The sequence below is a fragment of the Crassostrea angulata genome, chromosome 2 (assembly GCF_025612915.1).
Source record: "Crassostrea angulata isolate pt1a10 chromosome 2, ASM2561291v2, whole genome shotgun sequence".
In the NCBI taxonomy this organism is placed as follows: Eukaryota; Metazoa; Mollusca; class Bivalvia; order Ostreida; family Ostreidae; genus Magallana; species Magallana angulata.
The window spans coordinates 61,199,853-61,223,078 of record NC_069112.1 but is presented as its reverse complement, the minus strand read 5'-3'; the positions used below and the strand labels follow the sequence as shown (position 1 = coordinate 61,223,078).

The 23,226-nt window shown below is 33.3% G+C and overlaps 2 protein-coding genes across 2 annotated transcripts in view; one reads left to right on the top strand and one right to left on the bottom strand.

Annotated features, from left to right (window-relative positions):
* LOC128174613 (uncharacterized) overlaps positions 1-23,226 on the top strand; it is a 151,616-nt gene that overhangs the window by 9,559 nt on the left and 118,831 nt on the right. The gene's annotated exons all lie outside the window — the stretch shown is intronic.
* On the bottom strand, positions 156-22,592 carry LOC128173308 (fucolectin-1-like). The gene is made up of 4 exons (XM_052839016.1): positions 22,272-22,592; positions 18,071-18,125; positions 10,454-10,678; positions 156-1,436 (listed from the first exon to the last, which is right to left on the bottom strand). The coding sequence occupies exons 1-4, from the start codon at positions 22,581-22,583 to the stop codon at positions 1,222-1,224; spliced, it is 807 nt and encodes a 268-aa protein (XP_052694976.1). The 5' UTR covers positions 22,584-22,592; the 3' UTR covers positions 156-1,221.

The following is a 23,226-nucleotide window of genomic DNA, read 5'->3' as shown; positions in this document are numbered from 1 at the left end:
TAAAGAATCTCTTTTCTGGGTAAATGATAACCATGTCGTCTCCACTGTCCTATTTAAAAGAAAACGAAAAAAAAACCGCAGTTGTTTTTATTGACACAACATTTCTAACAGATAACAAAAACAAACAGGAATTGATTCGAATGAATTTTGTAAATGTTGATACATACATGTATAAAGGTACATGATAAATTCACACTCAGTGTATGTGGTATAAATGAGATAATAAGATAGAGTCATCACGCAACATAAGTATACTCTGTCCAAAGATATCCTGGGTTCACATTTTGCTTATTTTCTTGATATTTATAAACACTCAGGGTTCCAAGATTTCTCTGTCAAAACGCCCCTGTTAGCTTATCAGGTTCCAATACAATGCCAAAAATGTGATGTCTACGGGGATTTTGTATTGCAGCGAGCCCTGATGATTACGTTGAAAAATTACGCGATGTATTCCGAATGGAGAATAAATGTAAACATTCCTCATTATAAATCTCCGTAAGGAATCTGTTTTCGCTCCTGTGTGTTTTTCCAAGTGAAAGATAATAATGTGTCAATGAAATTATCTTGGAAATTATCCCTTTCAATTATTTCAATTGCACTTATTTCACATGTATGTGTATTTTTATTAAAAAAAATCGCCCAAATGTGCTGCTGAAATATCTTGGGACAGACTCTAACAAATACATGTAAATACACATTTCATGCATGTCTTTTATAATTATGCTATGCTATGGTTATCATTTCAATGATATGCTATACTTTTTTTAAATAACACGCTATGAAATGTGTATGCTGTGCTATGAATATTTGAAATGAAAGGCTTAATGATACAATGGGGTGCAATGAAATCTGACTAAAAACCCGCAGTGTACAGAAGAGTTCAAAACATTTGAACTAAAATGATCAGAACCTTAAGTGTACCATTGATCTGTAATAATAAAACTTTTAAAAATGATATGATGATTGACAATCATGAGATTATATGTTATGGTATTGGATTCCAAAGCAGTGGTATAAGATTTCAGTGCTCTGTTACATTGTATGCAATGGTATATGTTGTAAAAGATACATGTATGCTTGAACTGACTGAAGGCATAAGTAAGACTTGTCCAGCTGAATTGAAAAAAAAGAGGATACACAATAAATTATCCGGAATAAACAAACAAATGCATGTATTTTTATACGGTAACTTTTCATCTATGACACCAAATCATTTGATGATTAGACGGGAACGCCAAACACGTCAACTTCACACAGAGCGAGAAACTCAGTTATCTTGGAGATCTTTACGAATCTTCCCTTTGTTGATGTCGGACAGTCGATGACGACCAGCTGTGACGCAGTACCGGGACCAGCAAAGAAACCACAGGGAGTGTTGATGTCAGATTCTGTCAGCCCCACAGTGACGGTAACATCCTGCAGCCGGAATGACATATCTAAAATAAGTCATATTTTGGTCATAAGGGTATGTACAGAACACTAGAACAAGCTTCTACACCAGTTGTACGGATAAGTTCAGTAAGCTTTTTAAACAAAACGCTTCACTTTTTGCACGGTTCTGTTTATAAAATACAGCTGCAAGCTTTGTGAATGATTTGCTTGCTTTTATTATGAGGTGGTCGTGGCCTGAAGCCTTTAACTTTTTGCGATAATGATTTTAAAAGTAACATACGTGTACATCATTACAGGGGAATATAATTTTTATAATCTTTGTGAAAAAAAATGGCTTTTCACTCCTAAAGTGTAGACAGTTATCAACTGTTATTAATTTATTCAACTAATTTTTTTATTCAGGAATTAATTCTATGTGTTCATGCACATGTTTCTATATGCTAGTCTAGCCGAACACGCCATCGGATATTTTATTTGAAACGACATCTTGTGAACAGTCAGACATTTCGTTTTCTCTTCGGGCTACATGTATTTTTCATATATTAACACATTTCTTTTGATAAATACAATTAGTTCATAGTTTTTTTTTCATTTTATGGACACGTATTATATCTTCACTGTATGCAATCGATTGAACATGCATTTCAATTTTCTCTAAACCCATTTTTAAGAAAAACTAGCGATTTTTGTACCATATATTCTTGAATAACGTACACAGTAACGGTTTTCCGATGTCTGATGGCCAGTGATCGGCCAGATGTAAAAAAAATTAATGGCTGTGTGCGCATGGTTTACTGCATTTTATTTTCAGGGATTCGTGAGTGCAAAGTTATAACTTTTTTTTGTGTTTTTTTTTTAAATTAGCATCATTCTTTACATATATGTGTTGAAAAGTGTCGGTTTTTTTCTCAAAATTATCACTTGTATTTTACGTATATGAGTTGAAAAGTGATTTTATGGCCATAATTGGGCAAAATGCGGTATGGTGCTCACGAAAGCATCGTTTCCCAGTATTGTAAACTTCTGCATTATGCCAAAAGAAAGTTAACATTCAAAGCTGCCATAGCTTGTTTTGTTGCGAATCAACGGTAACATTAAACAGTTTATATGTTTTATTTGTTTTCAAAAGTTGTATTACCCAATTAAAACTCCAATATGCAAAATAAAGACAAATGAATCATTGAAACAAGAGGCCCATGGCCCACATCGCTCACCTGAGGAACAATAGGTATGATAAAATCAGCTTAATGGAGTCATAATACAAACAATCTGGACAATGTACAATAATACATGTTGATCCTGTATAAATAAAATCCATTTTCCCCTGGATATTCTTATGTTTATAATCATTAGTCCCTTTTCTAACAGGACGATTTTATAGTCATATCATATCTTGAGTATTGCAGTTCTCAAAAAGATCCTTAACAATTGTTTATATATGGGATATAAACGTACATAAACTCTGAACCTTCTTGTGAGACCAACGAATTGTCCTGGGGCCAAAGTCTTAACAATTATAAAGAATCATCTGGCTGATTAGTTTCTGAGAAGAAGATTTTTAAAGATTTACCATATATATTCCTTTGTTAAACTTTGACCCCCCATTGGGGCCCCACCCTACCCCTGGGGATCATGATTTTCACAACTTTGAATTTACACTACCTGAGGATGCTTCCACACAAGTTTCAGCTTTCCTGGCTGATTAGTTTCTGAGAAGAAGATTTTTAAAGATTTACTCTATATATTCCTATGTTAAATTTCGACCCCCATTGTGGCCCCACCCTACCCCCGGGGATCATGATTTACACAACTTTTAATTTACACTACTTGAGGACGCTTCCACACAAGTTTAAGCTTTCCTGGCTGATTAGTTTCTGAGAAGAAGATTTTTAAAGATTTACCATATATATTCCTATGTAAATTTTGACCTTCCATTGTGGCCCCACCCTACCCCTGGGGGTCATGATTTTCACAACTATGAATCTACACTACCTGAGGATGCTTCCACACAAGTTTCAGATTTACTGGCTGATTAGTTTTTGAGAAGAAGATTTTTAAAGATTTACTCTATATATTCCTATGTAAAACTTCGATCCCCCAGTGTGGCCCCACCCTACCCCCGGGGGTCATGATTTTCACAACTTTGAATCTACACTACCTGAGGATGCTATCTTAAAAGTGTCAGCTTTCCTGGCTGATTAGTTTCTAAGAAGAAGATTTTTAAAGATTTACTCTATATATTCCAATGTAAAACTTCGACACCCCATTGTGGCCCCACCCTACCCCCGGGGGTCATGATTTTCACAACTTAGAATTTACACTACCTGAGGATGCTTCCACACAAGTTTCAGCTTTCCTGGCTGATTAGTTTCTGAGAAGAAAATTTTTAAAGATTTACTCTATATATTCCTATGTAAAACTTCGATCCCCCATTGTGGCCCCACCCTGCCCCTTGGGGTCATGATTTTCACAACGTTGAATCTACACTACCTGAGAATGCTTTCACACAAGTTTCAGCTTTCCTGGCTGATTAGTTTCTGAGAAGAAGATTTTTAAAGATTGACTCTATATATACCTATGTTAAATTTCGACCCCCCATTGTGGCCCCACCCTTTCCCCGGGGATCATCATTTTCACAACTTTGTATGTACACTACCTCAGAATGCTTTCACACAAGTTTCAGCTTTCCTGGCCGATTAGTTTCTGAAAGGAAGATTTTTAAAGATTCCTCTATATATTCCTATGTAAAACTTCGACACCGCATTGTGGCCCCACCCTACCCCCGGGGGTCATGATTTTCACAACTTTGTATGTACACTACCTGAGGATGCTTCCACACAAGTTTCAGCTTTACTGGCTGATTAGTTTCTGAGAAGAAGATTTTTAAAGATTTACTCTATATATTCCTATGTTAAACTTCGACCCCCCATTGTGGCCCCACCCTACCCCCAGGGGGTCATGATTTTCACAACTTTGAATTTACACTACCTGAGGATACTTCCACTCAAGTTTCAGCTTTTCTGGCTGATTAGTTTCTTAGAAGAACATTTTTAAAGATTTACTCTGTATATTCCTATGTAAAACTTTGACCCCCAATTGTGGCCCCATCCTACCCCCGGGGGTCATGTTTTTCACAACTTTGAATCTACACTACCTGAGGATGCTTCCACACAAGTTTCAGCTTTCCTGGCTGATTAGTTTCTGAGAAGAAGATTTTTAAAGATTTACTCTATATATTCCTATGTAAAACTTCGACACCCCATTGTGGCCCCACCCTACCCCTGGGGGTCATGATTTTCACAACTTTGTATGTACACTACCTGAGGATGCTTCCACACAAGTTTCAGCTTTACTGGCTGATTAGTTTCTGAAAGGAAGATTTTTAAAGATTTACTCTATATATTCCTATGTTAAACTTCGACCCCCCATTGTGGCCCCACCCTACCCCCAGGGGGTCATGATTTTCACAACTTTGAATTTACACTACCTGAGGATGCTTCCACTCAAGTTTCAGCTTTTCTGGCTGATTAGTTTCTTAGAAGAAGATTTTTAAAAATTTACTCTATATATTCCTATGTAAAACTTCGACCACCCATTAAGGCCCCACCCTACCCTCGGGGTAATGATTTTCACAACTGTGAATCTACACTACCTGAGGATGCTTCCACACAAGTTTCAGCTTTCCTGGTCTTATGGTTCATGAGAAGAAGATTTTTAAAGATTTACTCTGTATATTCCTATGTAAAACTTTGACCCCCAAATGTGGCCCCATCCTACCCCCGGGGGTCATGATTTTCACAACTTTGAATCTAAACTACCTGAGGATGCTTCCACACAAGTTTCAGCTTTCCCGGCTGATTAGTTTCTGAGAAGAAGATTTTTAAAGATTTACTCTATATATTCCTATGTTAAATTTCGACCCCCCATTGTGGCCTTACCCTACCCTCGGGGGTCATGATTTTCACAAATTAGAATCTACACTACCTGAGGATGCTTCCACCCAAGTGTCAGCTTTCCTGGTCTTATGGTTCATAAGAAGAAGATTTTCAAAGATTTGCTCTGTATATTCCTATGTAAAACTTCAACCCCCCATTGTGGCCCTACCCTACCCCCGGGGGTCACGATTTTACAAATTAGAATCTACACTACCTGATGATGCTTCCACACAAGTTTCAGCTTTCCTGGTCTATTGGTTCATGAGAAGAAGATTTTTGAAAATTTCTCGAAAATTTTCATAAATTCCTAATTATCTCCCTTTGCAAAAGTGCGTGATCCTTAAATTTAAATCCCGTTAGGCTAAGGATGCTTTGTGCCAAGTTTAGTTGACATTGGCCCAGTGGTTCTTGAGAAGATGTTGAAAATGTGAAAAGTTTACAGACAGACGGACAGCCGGACGGACAGACAGACAGACAGACAGACAGACAGACAGACAGACAGACAGACAGACAGACAGACGGACGACAGACAAAATGTGATCAGAATAGCTCACTTGAGCTTTCAGCTCGGTGAGCTAAAAAATGATACATTTCCTGAACCAAACGAGGAGCTATAGTTCTCCGATGCATACTAAACTCGAACTACAATTTCATTCATTAGCCAACCCGCGTTCGTAGTTCCCCCGTTCCTATTATTTATGTATAACAGTGTAATGGACCTTTTCCGAATGGACATACACTGCAAACATACATGTACTATCGACCAAAGTTTAGAATGTATCAAACAGTGGATTTTTTTAAAATTCTAAATGAATTTATTGGAAAAATTAAATTTTTTGAGGTGTTTTTTTTTAGATATTTGAATTCAAAAGTTCCATGGGATTTTAGTTTGGTAAAATATACCCCACAAAAAATGTTCATGCAAATCCCATTTGTTTTTGCGATAAAGCATATATACAGCAGCCCAGATAAAAACTAAACATGCCTACTGCCAATTCTTGATAAGTACCTCTCCATATATTCTAACAATTACGTAATTTCATTAGTTAGCTTAAATAAATTGTAACCTTTAAATTGCAATGACAAAATCAATGAGCACTTTTTAAGATTGGTCAGCTACGACAGTATAAGATGTACTCTGTAATGTTGCAAACAAATTTTGTGATGGCAATGGAAGTTTTAAAACAACAAAAATATTTTAATCGCAAAACAATTTGGAAAAAATCACAAACAGCAAAATTTGCAATGTCATAATACAGCGTACAAATATGGTATGCGGTTCTAGATGACGAACTCGTGTATTATGAGAGCGAGTTTGACAACCAAAAATCTACAATCCTTCATTTTCTGTATTATACATGTACTTACAGCAATTGAATTCTTTAATGCTTAGGTAATGCTTAGCGAACTGATTAACGACCAACTAATTAGATTATCGGACAACTAGCAACACGAGAAACAATTTAGAAATGCATGATTTAGTCCTAAAGGTGTTACAGAGCATGATGTCCGGAGAATGAAAACTCCCTCAAAAAGTTTTGGATGGAACAATAATGGTGGTTTAGAAAAAATAGTTTGATCAGTTAAAATGCTACTCTACCCGGATATCATGATTTTAACAAAGTTAAATCTGCACTACTTGAGAATGCTTCTACACAAGTAACAGTACTCTGGCCGATTGGTGTTTGATAAGGTTTTTTAACAAATTTTCTTTGTATTCCTATATTAAAATTTAACCCCCTCATTGAGGCATACTCCTACACAGGGAACGTGGCTGGCACGATTTTCATGCGTGTTACTTTTCGTTAGAAAATCATGCAAAAATCCGATGAAAAGTTTCTCATGCGAATAAGTTCTCATGATATTTGCATGAAAACTGTATAATTTTAATGCGATTTTTTGGGGCATGTTTTACATGCAATAAGATATTTAGTGTCAAAATTATATAAAAGTATGCTAAATTCACATGAAAATTGCATGTTTTTTCATATAAAAATTATTTATGACAAATCAATCCATAACACTTTTAAAACATTCTTTCATTCATATATATTCACATAGTAGTATTTTTTTCAAACAATTATTGTTAAAAAAGTTGACATTAAGGCAATAAAAAATTTAAGGTATAAATCAAACATTAGAATGAAGTTTAAATTTTATCAGAAAATACATGTGTTTAATACCTTTTTATGTCTTTGTTCATGTAAACATGCAAAACTTTGCCATTACAATAGTCATTTTTACCCACTGAGTTATGCCCCCATTTTTAGATGGTCAGTAAACATTAGGATTTTATTTTATATATGGTACATACTGATTGGGTTGGTAATCATTGTAGATACATACTTTATGTCTTAGGTATTTTAAGTACAATTTAAGAGTTTGCGTGTACATGTATCAAACCTGTCATATGCAGTTACTGAATTATATATAGTTTAATTTACAGCTATGTTCAGAGATGTATTTATTTCTTTGCTAGACAATAAAAATTCGCTTAAAAACCATAACAATGTGATACACGTTTTCCATGATACCAAGTGAGAAATGCACAGACCTGTCATACTATTTCAGAAGGAGTGAGATTAGCAGTACTTAACCTGTTGGCATCATTAGTATTATAACCATGAACCTGTGTTTACTTTTAGAGAAATCATTGTTAAAGTACATATGTATTGTCATTTTAAAGACAAAAGCGATTACTTACTAACCACCGCTATAAAATAAGTTTTCTGTTTCTGACTGAACCCCTTTATATTTTACATAACGTGTGTGTTGGGTGTATTCCTCATACTCAATAGTACAGTATTTAATATGTGCATTTCCATTGTTCTTTCCCACTGTAAGCCCATACGGAGGAGCTGCAATTATTTCTCTATAATCGCAATTGCTCTGTCAGTATACTATGACGTCATAAAGGTGTAACGTTATATATACTTTTCCATGACGTTATAGATTTAAACCACTATACGATACATCTTGCGTTTTTCTCCAACTCCATTAAAATTGACGTATTTACATGTAATATTAAAACATGTTTTTGATAAAATTTTAAAAGAATTACTGTTATAACATAACATTGATTCTGTTAACAAATATATGTGTATTAAAAAGATACATTACAGTCTGAATTTTTACTTTTGATGTAATAGCTAAATGTCAAGGTCTAGGCTAATACAGGGTATTTGCGAGTGGTAAAATGCAAATATAAGTAATAAACAACGATTATTTAGTGAACATGGCGTTATGAATATCAACTGCTCTGCTGGCATATTTTCCATGATGCGCTAGCGCGCATCATTGAATATGCCAACAGAGCAATTGCTATTCATAACGCCATGTTCACTAAATAACGTTGTTTATTTCTTAAATAAAGAGGGTTAGAGGCAAAGGAGTCTCGAATTCCGTATAACATGTAATAAAACACTGTACCTTTAGTGTTACGATTTTCAATATACTTACGAGCGTATTCAAAATCTGATTTAATCCTATCCGAATATTCTGACTCTATAAACTGAGCTGATATATTGTCCCATTCATGTATGTTATCCTCACTTGGATGAGCAAGCCACTCAATGGGTTTAAAACAGTCCATAAGACATCGCAGGTCATATTTATGGCAGTGTTTTGTAGTAAAAATATCGTCGTTTTTTGTAGTTTTTATTAAATTAACAAATCCTAAGATTCAAAAACAGATTGTGTACAGGTCAACCAAAGTTTACTCTGTTATTAGTAACGATTACTATACTACTAGTGATTTCTGAACGCAGATAAATGACAGAAAACGGATGAAATTTTCCGACGCGAGGAAGTTCACATAATACTATTTATGTACTTTTGTTCAATAAGTAGCGTATGGTCCGACGAACATTTTTTGGGTGTGGCCTAACATACGCTTAGTTGAATTCTGTGCAAAGGTATAAGAGTTGCGTTTACAACCTATCCCCAGCCCCGGAGGGGGGGGGGGGATGTAAAATACAATACCCCATCGCAAGTTATTCAGTGGAGTATAATAAAAAGAAGTATTTAGAGAAATCCGGTAAATGTTCACACATTAATTTCTTTATCGTTTTACATTATTATGTCTATTCACTGCATTTATTAAAGCATAGATAATTCAATGATAAAAATGTGTCCAGCAAAATAAAACCATTTATACAACTTCTTTTTGCAGACAATACAAAAGAACAAATTAACAATTATTTCTCTTTTTTTTGGAGGGGGGGGGGGGTGACCATTTTAATTTCACTATATTGATCAAAGGTATGGACATAAAAACCAAAATCTAAACTTCAGTGTTCTCGTGATTTACTGTATTTCGATTCAATTTACAATGCTGTTTGTGATCGGCTTCGGCCGATCACTATTGTGTCCATATGAGGCATCCGGCAAATGCTTCCACGTGCGCACACATTCCGCTTGCATAAGTAGTTCTTATAAAACTCGAAGTTTAGTTTAGTAGTTATGTAATATTCTACTCAGTTTTATTTAAATTCATTTACTTTAAGATATGCAAACATACATAAAATACAGTTCGACCTTTTAATTCAAGAATGCACATTTTGTCTCACGCGTAAGAATTTCGATCAAAAGATTTATTCAGTAATGCAGTTGACCTCGATGAACTGACCTCAGTCATAAGAAGATGCTCCACGAACTGACCTCGATCTATTAATGTTGCATAATAGTAGCTAGGAAGGCAGCTTTATTTTTAAACAAGGTTACGTTATAATGCGATCTCAATAGCAAGTTATAATGGCATTCAATGTTTTCAGTCACAATATATTATTTCAACTCTTTCTTTGTATACGTGTTAATGCTCTTTGAAGAGCTCTCCTCAGTATTCTGAAGAAGAAGAAGATACATTAACATTTAATAATTACGTTAAAAATATAAAACTAGACAAGGGGTTTACGAACGGCTTTCCCCAAATTATTTCAAAAGTAAATTTGTTGACGGTTTATAATGATGAAATTATGGTGTTTAGATTCAAAATATTCTATATTTTGTAAAAATACAGTACTTTTTAAAATTATTGTACATCAAACTGATCAAGTTGATTGCTTTTAGCTATCAATATATCATTATTGCCGATCATTCCTTTAAAAGGAATACTTGTTTACACTTACCTCCGTATTGATCTATTCCTCTGTTGAGTATTCTGACAGATGTGATTGTATATACAGCCTGTAGATCCACACTCCACCAGGGATTTCTGTCGCCACCACGTGTGTGTGCACACTTGTCTACACCAACGTTTGTTCCTCTGTTGCCATCCACTGCATACGTGGCGATATATTCAGTATGCGTTGTTGACTGTGTGGCAGGTTTACCTAATGCGATGTTCGGCAGAACTGTCAACGAAATTACAATAAATAATAATATTTGCGTGATAAAGATATGATGATACCATTAACTTCAATAGAGAAATAGCTTTGACAGTTGATATTAAACTGAACTGTAAATGTAATATGTAAGCAATTCATGGTCACATTGGGCCCATATATTGAATAGTACGACGACGACTGTTTGGCATATTTACCTAATGCGAACTTCGGCAGAACTATCGACAATTATACAGAGAAAAATGTCGATGTCTAGTGATTACGTAACGAATATACAATGCAATGTAAATATGGAATGAAAAAACAGTATTGACTTCAATGAATGTTAATCAAAAATGAAGCCGATCTGCAAATTTTTGTTTCATTTCATTTCTTTGGAAATGATAAGCTATAGACTATAAAGTCTTTCGGAAATGACTTCATATTAAATATGACTTGAGATATTATTAAAATACATACACACAAAATTATTTTGCATCCAAACTATGTCAACATCTATTATAAAATTTACTTGCATTAGAGTGAACAAATTATGAATCTGGTTTTTTATTTAAACGAAGCCCTGGATATAATGAAATGTGTTCAGTTTAAATACATGTGTATCTATTATAGAAATCATGCATGACTGTTAAATTAGAAAACAATTGAACATACTTGATATATAGTTGGAAGTTTTAGATAAAATGTTTTAAATAATTTAGAGCCATTAGTATCTTCGTAGGGATCAAAGTGAGGGTCAAATTAGTCTTAAGTAATTCCAAGTAATTAGATTCATGTGTTGACTAGATTTAAATTTAAGCAAAAAAATGCCTTCTGTGTTGTTAAATACAGTCCCTGAGACGTTTTACTTTCCATTTTTTTTTGTGCTTTCACAGTGCGCTCACCGTGCGTTCACTAGCGCGCCGCTCCGTTCGCATTCACCGTTCACAAACCGCTCACTGTGCGTTCACTTATCGTTCGGTCCGTTTTCATTTATTCTCAATCGGAACTTTAAAATGATAGGATGGTTCTTTGCTAGTCACAGCAAAATGAGAAAAGAACCCGAGCGAAAAGGTGGAAGGAAACTTACATTAGACATAAAACATCATTTTAATAAGATTTTAGTCCGTAGAATTTAATGTCTACATTTCTGAGCAGGCAATGTCCGTTTTTAGTTGTTTTTAATGACTTCAAAAATTAATACCGTTGTGTGTCTTTACATCATCCCTATAAAGAAGTCATTTAATATATGTTTGAAGAAATATGATGCGAATAAATGATAAAATCAAAGTACTGAAGTACTGACGGGATTTGATTTTATCGATTAATATTCATTTTAAAATCAACGACAAGTTACTTTGCTTGGCAAGTAGTTTATAAGCTGTCTTTGAATAATGCACATTTTTATAATATGAATTCTCGGACTTTTCCGACCAGAATTTTTAGAAAAACCCCGTATAAATCGTGTTGTGTAATAATTAAAGATAGAATTGATTCAATCAAACTATGTATAAGTAATCGAAATATTCAAAAAATTGTATGGATCCAAGCAATAATGAACTCTAGTCTCGTTTAACCAGATGCTTGGCCGTCTCCGTTAATCTCCAACAAGCTAGAGAATGTGTACACCAGCTCACGTGATAGCTTGATGACGCGACCTCTAAATACAGAATAACATCTGACTATTTTCAAGGTATTCATAAATGAAAGTTATTTAATAACTGTTTTTATGTAAATGAATGAATCATTATTTTACCCATTTTCTGTTATTCCCCGTATTTTACCTCATGTTGTGTGTAACCCTTGATGAGCCCCTATGCATTCCTTGATTTCTGATTGGTCAATAATATCTAGGTATCTTAAGTTATTACATTTTTAGCGTCCTGCATGTAAACACTGCAAAAAGTCGGCGTAGTTTTAAAATACTATCATATTATAATCTTTAATACTCGATCTTTTACTCATAGTCTAAGGGTACTCGAAACCCGTGCGGAAATCGTTTTCGGGCATGGATTAATCCAGGAAGGCAATAATTTGGCATGCGATTAATGTAAGAACTATCTGAGAAAATATTAGTTTAGTTTAAGAAATATTTTATTCAAAAATATACATATATTAAGTATATAAATGAATCTTTATTGAACAGCAGGCAATAATAGCCTATATTAGTTCTCTCCATCTGAGATTAAGGTATAAATATTTATAATACTAATAGTATATACTTTCCAAAGATTAACATGGACACTTACTAACTTGTAAAAAATATAGAAATAAAGGATTTAAATAAATAACAAGATAATGATAAACAAAAAAACAAAAGAGAAAATAGAGATATATATAAACGCATATATAGTACTAGTTATAGTATAATATGGTCATTAATTAGTATATGTAAAGTACATTTAGCACAGTGTTACCCATTATTAATTTACATTTTAAAATCTTTTACTGTTTTTTATAAATTGATGAACTTTGATGAACAAAAAATGATATATTTTCTGCTAGAGATAAACAATCATATCCATGTAGTAAAATATTAATATCTTTTGGTATGTCATAACTCATGTATCTAAACAGAGTTTCTCTGAGTTTTATAAAATTGACAATGAAAGAAAAAATGAAATGAATCTTCATTAGAGTACCCACATCTTAAACATTTTGATGATTTAACTAAATTATGATTATACAAGTCTGCATTAAGGTTTCTTGAAAAATTTCTTATCTGGCAATGAAGTGTATTTACAATTCTTTGTCCATGGTTGTATAATTTAGATTTTATTTTATCTACAAGGTTATTGTTTTGCAAGCCTTGCTTAAATTTGGCTATACTTGTTGCAGATTTTTAACTGTTCGGCAAAGTGTTCCATAATTTAACTGTTGAGGGTAAAGAACGATTATAATATGCAACAGTTCTGGTAATTGGAATGTTAAACAAGTTATTATTACGTAATGAATAATTGTGTGAGACTGGGAGACACTGTTCAACAATATCATACAAATATTTGGGTGTATAATTATTCAGTATTTTATACCCGAGTGTAACTTTGTGTTTTTTCCTTCTATCGCTTAACGAGAAAAAATTCTTCGGGGTTGACGCCATGGGCAAAGCTACTCTTCGTTTTTTTATTCATCTATTTGACTACATACATGAGGAATTAATGTTGGAAAGAAGACGTGATTGTGTGATAGTACTGTTTGTAACATTCGCACAAGTCGCTGTCGCACAAGTTGCAAAATATTTGAGGAGTTTAGTACAGCCCTAGAATGGATAGCTATTAACAAATTGGGTATTTTTGGGATGGTTCATATATTGGACGATTTTTTTTTATATTAGAGAGTTCTAAAACGTTGGCATTATCAAAGTTGAAAGCCTTTATCAGTTTGTGATAAGTTTTATCAGTTTTGAGATAGGGGTACCCCTGGCTAATGATAAAACAAAATTCCCCTTACAAGTGATGGATTTTGCAGGAATTACTTTAGATATCCCGAAACAGGAAGCCCGTTTACCTGAGGATAAATTAGTTTAATGCAAAGAGTTGCTTGAACAGTTCCTAGAAAGGAAAAGATGTACATTAAAGGAGATGCAGTCCTTGATAGTACTAAATTTTGCCTGTTCGGTTGTGCAACCTGGTAGGGCCTTTTTGCGGCGGATGATTAACTTGACTATGAACATATCTAATGCTCAAACACATCTTTTCCTGACCACAGAGGCTAAGGAAGACATCAACATGTGGCTTAGTTTTTTGTCTAATTTTAATGGAAAATGTATTTTCTTGAATGAGGCTTTTCTGTCCAGTTATACTTTAGAGCATTACAATCTTTGAGTTATCCCGGTGACATAAATAAGTTTCTTAAAAATCAATGCTTCAAGATACATTACATCGAATTTATCGATTATTTTCAAGAACTAAATCTTGTCAGCAGTGATGATTTGTGCTTAGGTCCAAACACTGTTTCACTTTCGGTTTGCCAGAGAACTGCATAGGAGAGTTGATTTAAATCAACTCCCAAAAAGGCAAGAACGTTTTCTTAAATTAATACATTCCTTGACAATAGTTTTCTCGGGGTGTCAACCTCAACTGTCACCCTCCTAAACAGGCATTATTTTCAGGTTTTTTGTCGATTTAATAATGGCGTATGTATGTAGGCAGTTACTGTGAAAATTTTAGGTTACACAATACATGGATAAATGACAACACAAATATATTTATTGATTCATTTAAGACTTCAGTCGTTTAAAACAGAAGATTTCAATCAACGAACGATTCGATACATATACAAAGAGACAAAATTATAAATAAGAAACGGGGCATTGTATTTGTTAACTTTTCATAATCTTTAATTATAAAGTATATTTCTACCGAGGGTCAGCAAACGTTATGTAAAAAAAAAATCGTTTGCATTAACACTATCTTCATTTTTGTCCTGCCCCGGAATTAGAATCCCTATCCCGAGGAAAATAAAGTTTATAATTGTCATGATTGCTGTATAGTCTTTCTTGATATGCTGTCAGTTTCTAATTAGTGTCAGCAGAAAAAGAACGATATTTTGAACATTTAATACATATATGTAGTACATTTTATATCACCATTTTGCCCCTGACATGGATTATAAACCCTGTACCCAGAGGTCATAAAATGTTATAATTTAAGTATAAAGCTTTATAGTTTTTCTTAATATACAGTCAGTTTCTACTCAGTATCAGCACGTGAAAAAAAGATTTTTTAACATATGCAACTATACTAAACTAGCATTTTTGCATCAACCTAGAGATAATACCCTTTAACACATGGAATACAATTATGGAATTTACAATTTTGGTAGAAATATGAATGCATTCTTTAAAGTAGATTTTCTTAGATACGCAGAGAAGAAGTGAAATATTACAAAAATTGTCAAATTTAGCAAATTTGGTCATGCCCATAGGCAATCTTAGCAAAGAGTCATAAAATGTACAATTTATGATGCATCATGTCACATTTTAAAAGAAACGGCCAAAGTAATTTTTCATTACGAAGTAATAAATGGGCAAATGTTAACGCACGACGGGCGTCGCATTAACACGGACGACGACGGTAAAATACGAATTACAATAAGTTATCTGAGTGACTCAATGGACCTAAAATTGAAATTACCTTATGTACTTTACACCAGTTCCTTTAATTTGAGTCTTTGAAAATTAGATATACTTTCAAATACGTCAGCGTCAATTAAAGCTTATAAACTTTTTAAAATTACATCTGATTTCTTTAAAAAGAATATAAACGTCACACATCCCTGTATTGATCTAATAATGATACTATATCCTTCAAACAGAAGCTCCAATGAACAGTGTATTTCTTCACTCAAATAGAAAAAAAATAAAGTTGAAATAATATGAAAGTGTTTACAAGTAGAAAACTGTTTAGATAAGTATCGATTTAGAGAGGTAATGGCAAACATAAGAGAGGAAGGCAAATATACAGAAATAACCATCAAAGAGTTGATAAGCATCAACTTAAATTAAGAGGCGGAAAGAAAGACAGAAACAGAAGAGCAAGACATTTTTATTGTCAGAGAGAGGAAGAAAAATATACATTTACCTTCATTACAGAGTGCCCCTGTGAATCCACCTGTGCATGTACACGTGAAAGATCCAGCATTGTTACTGCATGTTCCTCCGTTGTGACAAGGATTGTCCAAACATTCATTGATATCTGAAAGTTAATTACGATTTTTAGCTGTTAATCTCAGCCATATCATACACTAGAAAAACAATAAAAAGAATACCAACACAGCAACATCAAAACATAAAAATCCATGTAATAGTCCTCGTTCTTAAAGCTGTCATGAATTCATAAATACGCATTATTTCCCTTTAACTCCGACTACCGCCATATTAGTTGTCGATTTCCTGCTTATCGCTACACACCCCTATATAAGGCGGAGAGCTCTATTCACGTTTAACCGCTTTCAGGTATTTCATACAACCGAACACGTTACCTTGGACGAAAAGACGTGTAGAAACGCGTGTTGAACAAAAATAATATGACAACCACTAAACTGGCAAGGTATACCCAATGAAAGACGAAACAAAACAGACTGAAACCAAGGCATTGATGCTTAAAAAACCCTCGATAATTGTAAACCGTTATACCATACGCAAACCACTGTAGCAGATCAAGCAATGTCAAAAATCCCATAGAAACGGAGCCTTTTTGTAGAAACCGATGGTACGATGTTACGTGTTACTTTCATGGATTTTCCATCATTTAGCTATTGTGGTGGATATAGTGCCGCCGGGGTTTTCAAAAGGACGCAGACGTTATGCACTCTGTTTGAACGACATTCGAGGTAAGGGAGCGCATTCTGTGCAAAAAAGTACTAAAACTACGGGAGTTCTTTTAAAGAATGAATAAAACTTGTATTTTATTGATTGTTGTTTCCTTTATTCTTTATCACAAACATTTTACTACAATGTGTAGTTCGCGCATTTAGAAGTGCGTGCAACCTGAATGCCTCGATCGGAAAGCAGCCGACCGTATCTTTCTCAACCGGTAAATAAACCCCGTTGGCAGTTGAGGAGCGATAGAAACTAATATTGCAACACGAGATTGTTTCAATAAAAGCGGCATTTCAAAATTAGAGAGAGGTGAACTATAAACTATAAGTACACCTAAAACCTCAAAACCATTAAGTTGTCGGAAACACAACAGTTTAGTAATGAGTTAAGATAAGTTTTAACCATATAAAATACAGACACAATATACATTTATTGCATGATGGTGAGGAAAATATGAAGATTTATTCCCCCAAGAAAAAAAAGATTTCCCAAAGGCTATGCCCGAGAGAAATATAAATTTTCTGGGGGAATAAATCTTCATATTTTTCTCACCATCATGCAATTAAAGTTTTATTAAACCGAACAACAAATGATTAAACAACATACGTTGATTTTTTATGTTTTTTAAATAAAAAACGTTGTGATTTTTTTTTTTATAATTTTCTATCTTTGTTTTTATAGATTGAACTCAAAAATAGTAAAATTGATTTTTGTAGCGAAAAGAGAATTTAAAATAATGGTTAAATATTTTTGATTTTATCATATTTGTTAACATCGTATGCTTATATTGGCTTTTTCATACCTTTTGGATGAAAAAACCCGAGATTTCCGAAAAGGTGAGACATCATATTTATTCCCCGGGAGACACGGTGTTTTGTCGCCCGGTCACGTGATTGTCCAGAACTAATCAGATGTCGCGTTATATAGAATAATCATATTGAGGTATAATAAAGTTTATCATTGAGTACAGATATATCTTAACCATATAAAATACAGACACGTAGTTTTTATTGAGTTAAGATATATCTTCTATACTTCGCCATAAAGAATACAGACACATAGTTTTATTATGATGCCGTTACCCTGTGACATCAACTTACTGATCTCACACGGTCCTTGAGCTCCAAAGAGTGCTCCATTGTGGCAGTTTTTGTTCTACAAATAAGGAAAAACATAATAATTTACAGAAGAACATAACAATATGAACAAATGAGTTCATGACATATATTATAAATTGATGATATGGTGACCATATTAAGGGATATACATTAAGCAGAAGCTATTAACAAGTGAAGAGGAACTCAGTGGCTTAATTGAGTTTTACTACTATCCTAATGTAACTTAGACGAGAAACAATGTAACACAAATCAAATATAATTATTTGTAAATGTCATAATTTAAAAAGGCGTAAAATGGGTAAAAAATCAGTCGAGTAAAATTACATCAGGAATACAATTTAGTAAACTGTAAGAGACAGAAAAACAACTATTGGTATCTTTATAATAAATCATCTTACACGTAGCTGCAATTATTCCATTATTCCGAGAGTGCTACACATTCATTAGATGTCCATAACGCTCAAGTGCGGGAGTGATTTATATTAATTTAATCATATATTATGACATAGACCTTTGTATTTATTAAACAAGCTCAAACAATGTAGCTGTGAAATTTTTGGAAATATATTAGGAACAGTCCATGTAAAGGTAATTTGTTTGTGTGCGTCAACATTACGTATTGAATTTGAACGACATATTTATGAATCGATCCTGTCGAACACTCTCCGACAGAGCTCAGAAAACGCATCCAATGTAATGACATGAACAAATTTATCATTATAGAAAATTGAGTATCTTCCTCTTAGTTGAAGAATTCGCTAGGCAATCTTGAATGTAACACTTATGGTATATGTATCCCCTTGTGCGACTAGTTGTGAAGGGGATATAGCATCGCTGCTGTGTGTGTGTATGTATGTATGTCCTTTTCAGTATTTTAAGCAAAATTAAAAGATAACTCGCGCATGCATATTTATCAAATTTTCTACACTTTATAAGCAGGCTGTTAGGACAAACACTATCCATTTGCGAGTAATTATGTGAAGTATTTATTAAAATATAGAACGAAAAAAATCTCTATACAGAGCATACTTGTTTTACTATGGATTACATTTCAATGGCGGCTGTGACGTTAAACACAAAAATATGATTTGAATGTTTTATATCAAGAAGAAAAGAAAGACACTTATTTATCCCCATTTGGATGACATTTAAAATATTTAATTTATAATTTATCACTCGTTATAATCTTTAAAATGTAACATACTGTATTTGATAACATTTTCTTTTAAGTTATAAAGAAACTTCCATGAGATATCTTTTCCATTTTTTTCTGTTACCCCCTTCCCCCTTTCGAACAAGGTTTGGCAAGGATATCAAACTTAACCAGTTTGTTTTTCCCTTTAAGATCAATTCAATGTAAGAATCAAAGATTTATAAAAGGGTCTGGCCATGCAAAGTCACCAATTTTCCTTATATTTCATTCATGGACACACTTAAGTGTAAAACGCAAAAAACGCCACTAAAAGTTAGTTGCTAGGGGTAACCGTTGCCATAAGAAATCGAGGCTTAAGATGGAAAAATAGCAAAACTTACCTACTTTGAAGCCATATCAAAAGGTTTTCCCTACTAATGTAAACTATCGAAGACATAAAACAGCCTTTGTCCTATTTTCAATGATTTAATATATCAGAAAATTGATGAAAAAACCAATACTTTTAAAATGTAATTATGGAAACCGTTACAAAGTTTTGAAATCAGTTTTGTGTGGTTTTTCAATAAGTCGAAATGGGAAAATGTTAAATATTTCTACCCTGGAAATCCCAAGTTCTGCACATTACTCACAATATGTTCTCAAATAAGAATTAAAATGCCATTTTTACCATGGCAACGGGACCACATAGAAACAAACAAATGATGTTAGGCTTTTTACTCACTTAAGTGTATCAAATTGTCAAGTATGAAGAAATTCTGTAACTATGCTTGGCCATCGAATTTTAATTCTTACATAGAATTGATCTTAAAACTTGTGAGTAAGGTATTAAAAAGCTTGTATACAATACAATTATATTTAGACATTAAAGAGAAAATGTTTAGATTTTTAGTGTAAAGTCTTTTTATCATTCTTAGACAGGGTCACGTGACCCCGTCTATTGGTTTACTGTCAGCCGAAGTCTCAAACTGGAAGGCACGCGTAGAACACATGAATTGAGTCTACGCGTAAGAAAATAGTGCAGAAAGTGTTCATGCATTTCAGTAAATATGTATTATAAAAACACGCATTAACCCTTTATTTAGTCCTCTGTGTATAAACAAAATTCTATTTAGAAAATAAACAAATAGTTTTATTGATTGAAATATTCTTGCTCGGGTTCAAATGTGGAAAGGGTTACGTAACTGAATGCACAGCGCCGTTGACATTCAGTTGGTGTACGACCTCATTAATCAATAAAAGAGGTTTATGGTGGAATCGAAATAAAGTTCCCAAACGCAATGTGCCAATATTTGAAAAGTTGTGAATTTTATTTTGACAATCTTTCACTTTAATACTACGAAACTTCATGCGCAAGCCGAAGTTAAAATCGGGACGGGTTATACACAGATGTTTTACAAATCAAATAGGGGTTTCATTGGCTTCCAGTCTACTTGCGGTATGACTGCTGTTCGTCTCTAAAGGAAGAAAATAAAAACAAGTCTGAATTTGCCTTCTCGTTCGTTGGCTCTTTAGTTGATTAAACTGAATTTAATTTTAAAACAATGCATTGTAAACAAAATCTATAATAGATTATACATTTTGGAAGACTTATACATCATATCATATATACAATCGTATCGATTGAAGAACCAAGTTTAATGTTAATGTTCATGTTTTCCGGCTTAGTTGGAATCAGGCTTTGGGTGAATTACATTGTAAAAAAATGCATTACATTATCATTACTTCATGAATTAGGGCATTAAATTACCATTACTTAATTTTCTTGAAGTAATGCATTACATTACAATGTACCATTACATCAGTTAAGTTATGCATTACCATTACTTTGTGAAAAGTCAATAAGTTTTAAAAAAGTAATTTAAAAACTAAATAAAGAGGTTTTGTAAATATTTCATAAATACCGGTAAAACAAGGCTAAAATATTTACAGGTTCATGGTCATGTTCCCTATCAGGTTCAAATTTAATGACTTACACACAAGATTGCTGCTGCACTTGTAGTTCTCAAAGTAAGGTTGGTCCCGTAACATGTACACGCTAATGGCGGAGTTGACAATCTCTGTTATTTTTGTCTCTGATTATCGGAGTATGATTTTTAATGAAAGTAACGGTTGTATCGTAATTCGTGTAGGTGATGCACGAGTTTACACAAAAAAGTAGTGAGTGGCGAATGGATTTATTTTACCTATTAATTTTCCATGTATCGCAAATGAAGAAAATCGTGTCAGATAAGTCGGTCTTAAAGATCAAAATGGCGACCGTGACAAATCTTTTTATTGCCAAAGTTCTTTGAATCTTATTGTAAAAAAATATTTCTAACGTCAGGTGCCTGTGTTTGTTATCGGTATACAAATGTTCACTTTGTTTGTTAATTCAGCAGTTTTAGAGTTTTCGGGGTTTTCATAAAGCTTTTATTACGGATACCGTCCGACTTGTGGATTGAATAAATCAAATGATTAAAGTTATCTACTTTGATATAGTTGTTTGATTTTCCCGGTTAGTATTAATTTTTAAAAATATTTCTTTGGGGTCTTTTTTTTTTTACATAATATACCTTTGTGTCAATTTATGATTATGAAGGCCGGGATTGAGTACAATTTAGACAAAGTATCAGACAATTGCAAAAAAGCCGAATTAACATAGATTGTAACCACTAATTCAAACTCATAAATTTTGGAAGCATATTCGAGGAAATCCAGGACAATTACAAATTCAAACTTTCAAAACCCCGTCTTTCAGTACTCTCAGTACTTTGATTTCTTCTTAAAAATAGGGCCGGAATATACCTAATATTAACTCATGATAAGAAAATAAGACTGTAAATCCTACTGAATTTTCATTGAATTTCTTTTTTTTAAAGTTTGAAATTCATTTGTCAATGAATATTTTTAAATGACCAAAAATGATTTATTTAGAAACTTTACACTGAAAGAAAATTATTTGGTCAAATTTTGAAGCAGGATTCTGCTCGTTTTATATTTAAAAAAACCTCTGTTACAAGGTTTAAAGTTCGTAAAAAAAACTGTACTTACAGTTGTATTTTCAAAAAGTTCACATTGTGTAGTGGCGTTTGTAAGGTTTGCGTGTCCACTGCGGAATCGACAAATGTACAGATCATTAAGAAAGCAAAGGTCAAAGGCGTTACAAAGGAAGTTCATTCCACACTGCAATGCACACTCTACAACGGACGGAATTTCGAGTTTGTGAACCGCGAAAACATCTAGATCCGTGGTTTCGGAAACATGCCCTTGTTTAATAAAGTACGAAGAAGAAAGTAAATATTGTCCAGAAGAATATACCAATGTAAAATACTGAATACATAAAATCACTGCCAAGAATTTCATTTTAGGTCCTCGTCATCAACAGTTACCTAATGGTTACTCATATACTGATAAGGTATTTAACATTAACTAAGAATTTATACAACAGTTCAGACATTCATTCTTCAGGATCAACCAATCAGTAAACATTTGCCCTATTCATATCAATATGTTTAAAAAATTTATTATACAAAATCGATGGTCCCTTGTTTCGCTTTTATTGCTTATGTAAATTCGGTTTCATGCAGGACTAATGTCAAAGCAAGAAAACCATTTCACTTATTATTATAAATCTTTACATACAGGTAATAAGTAAAAACAACTTCTTTTTCATTTAATGATGATTTTTTCCCTATACATTCTTAGTATGATTTTTCTACTCAAATATTAAGTATGATATTAAAATATATCTCGATAAACTTCAATATAATATTTTGGCACTGTTAAAACATGTACAAACGGGCTTTTTTCAGTTTGACATCCTTGAGCTGTTTCCTATCTACTCACGAGTTAGCTTGTAGAGACTAGTGATAATAAAAGAGGCATAATTATTTGTATTGGGTTTTTTTCTGCTTCTGACGAACTAATCACAACCCTGATTATTTTAAAACGACATTGTTATTATTTTTCATCTTGACCTTTTTGTAAAGATGAAAGGATGTTGAGT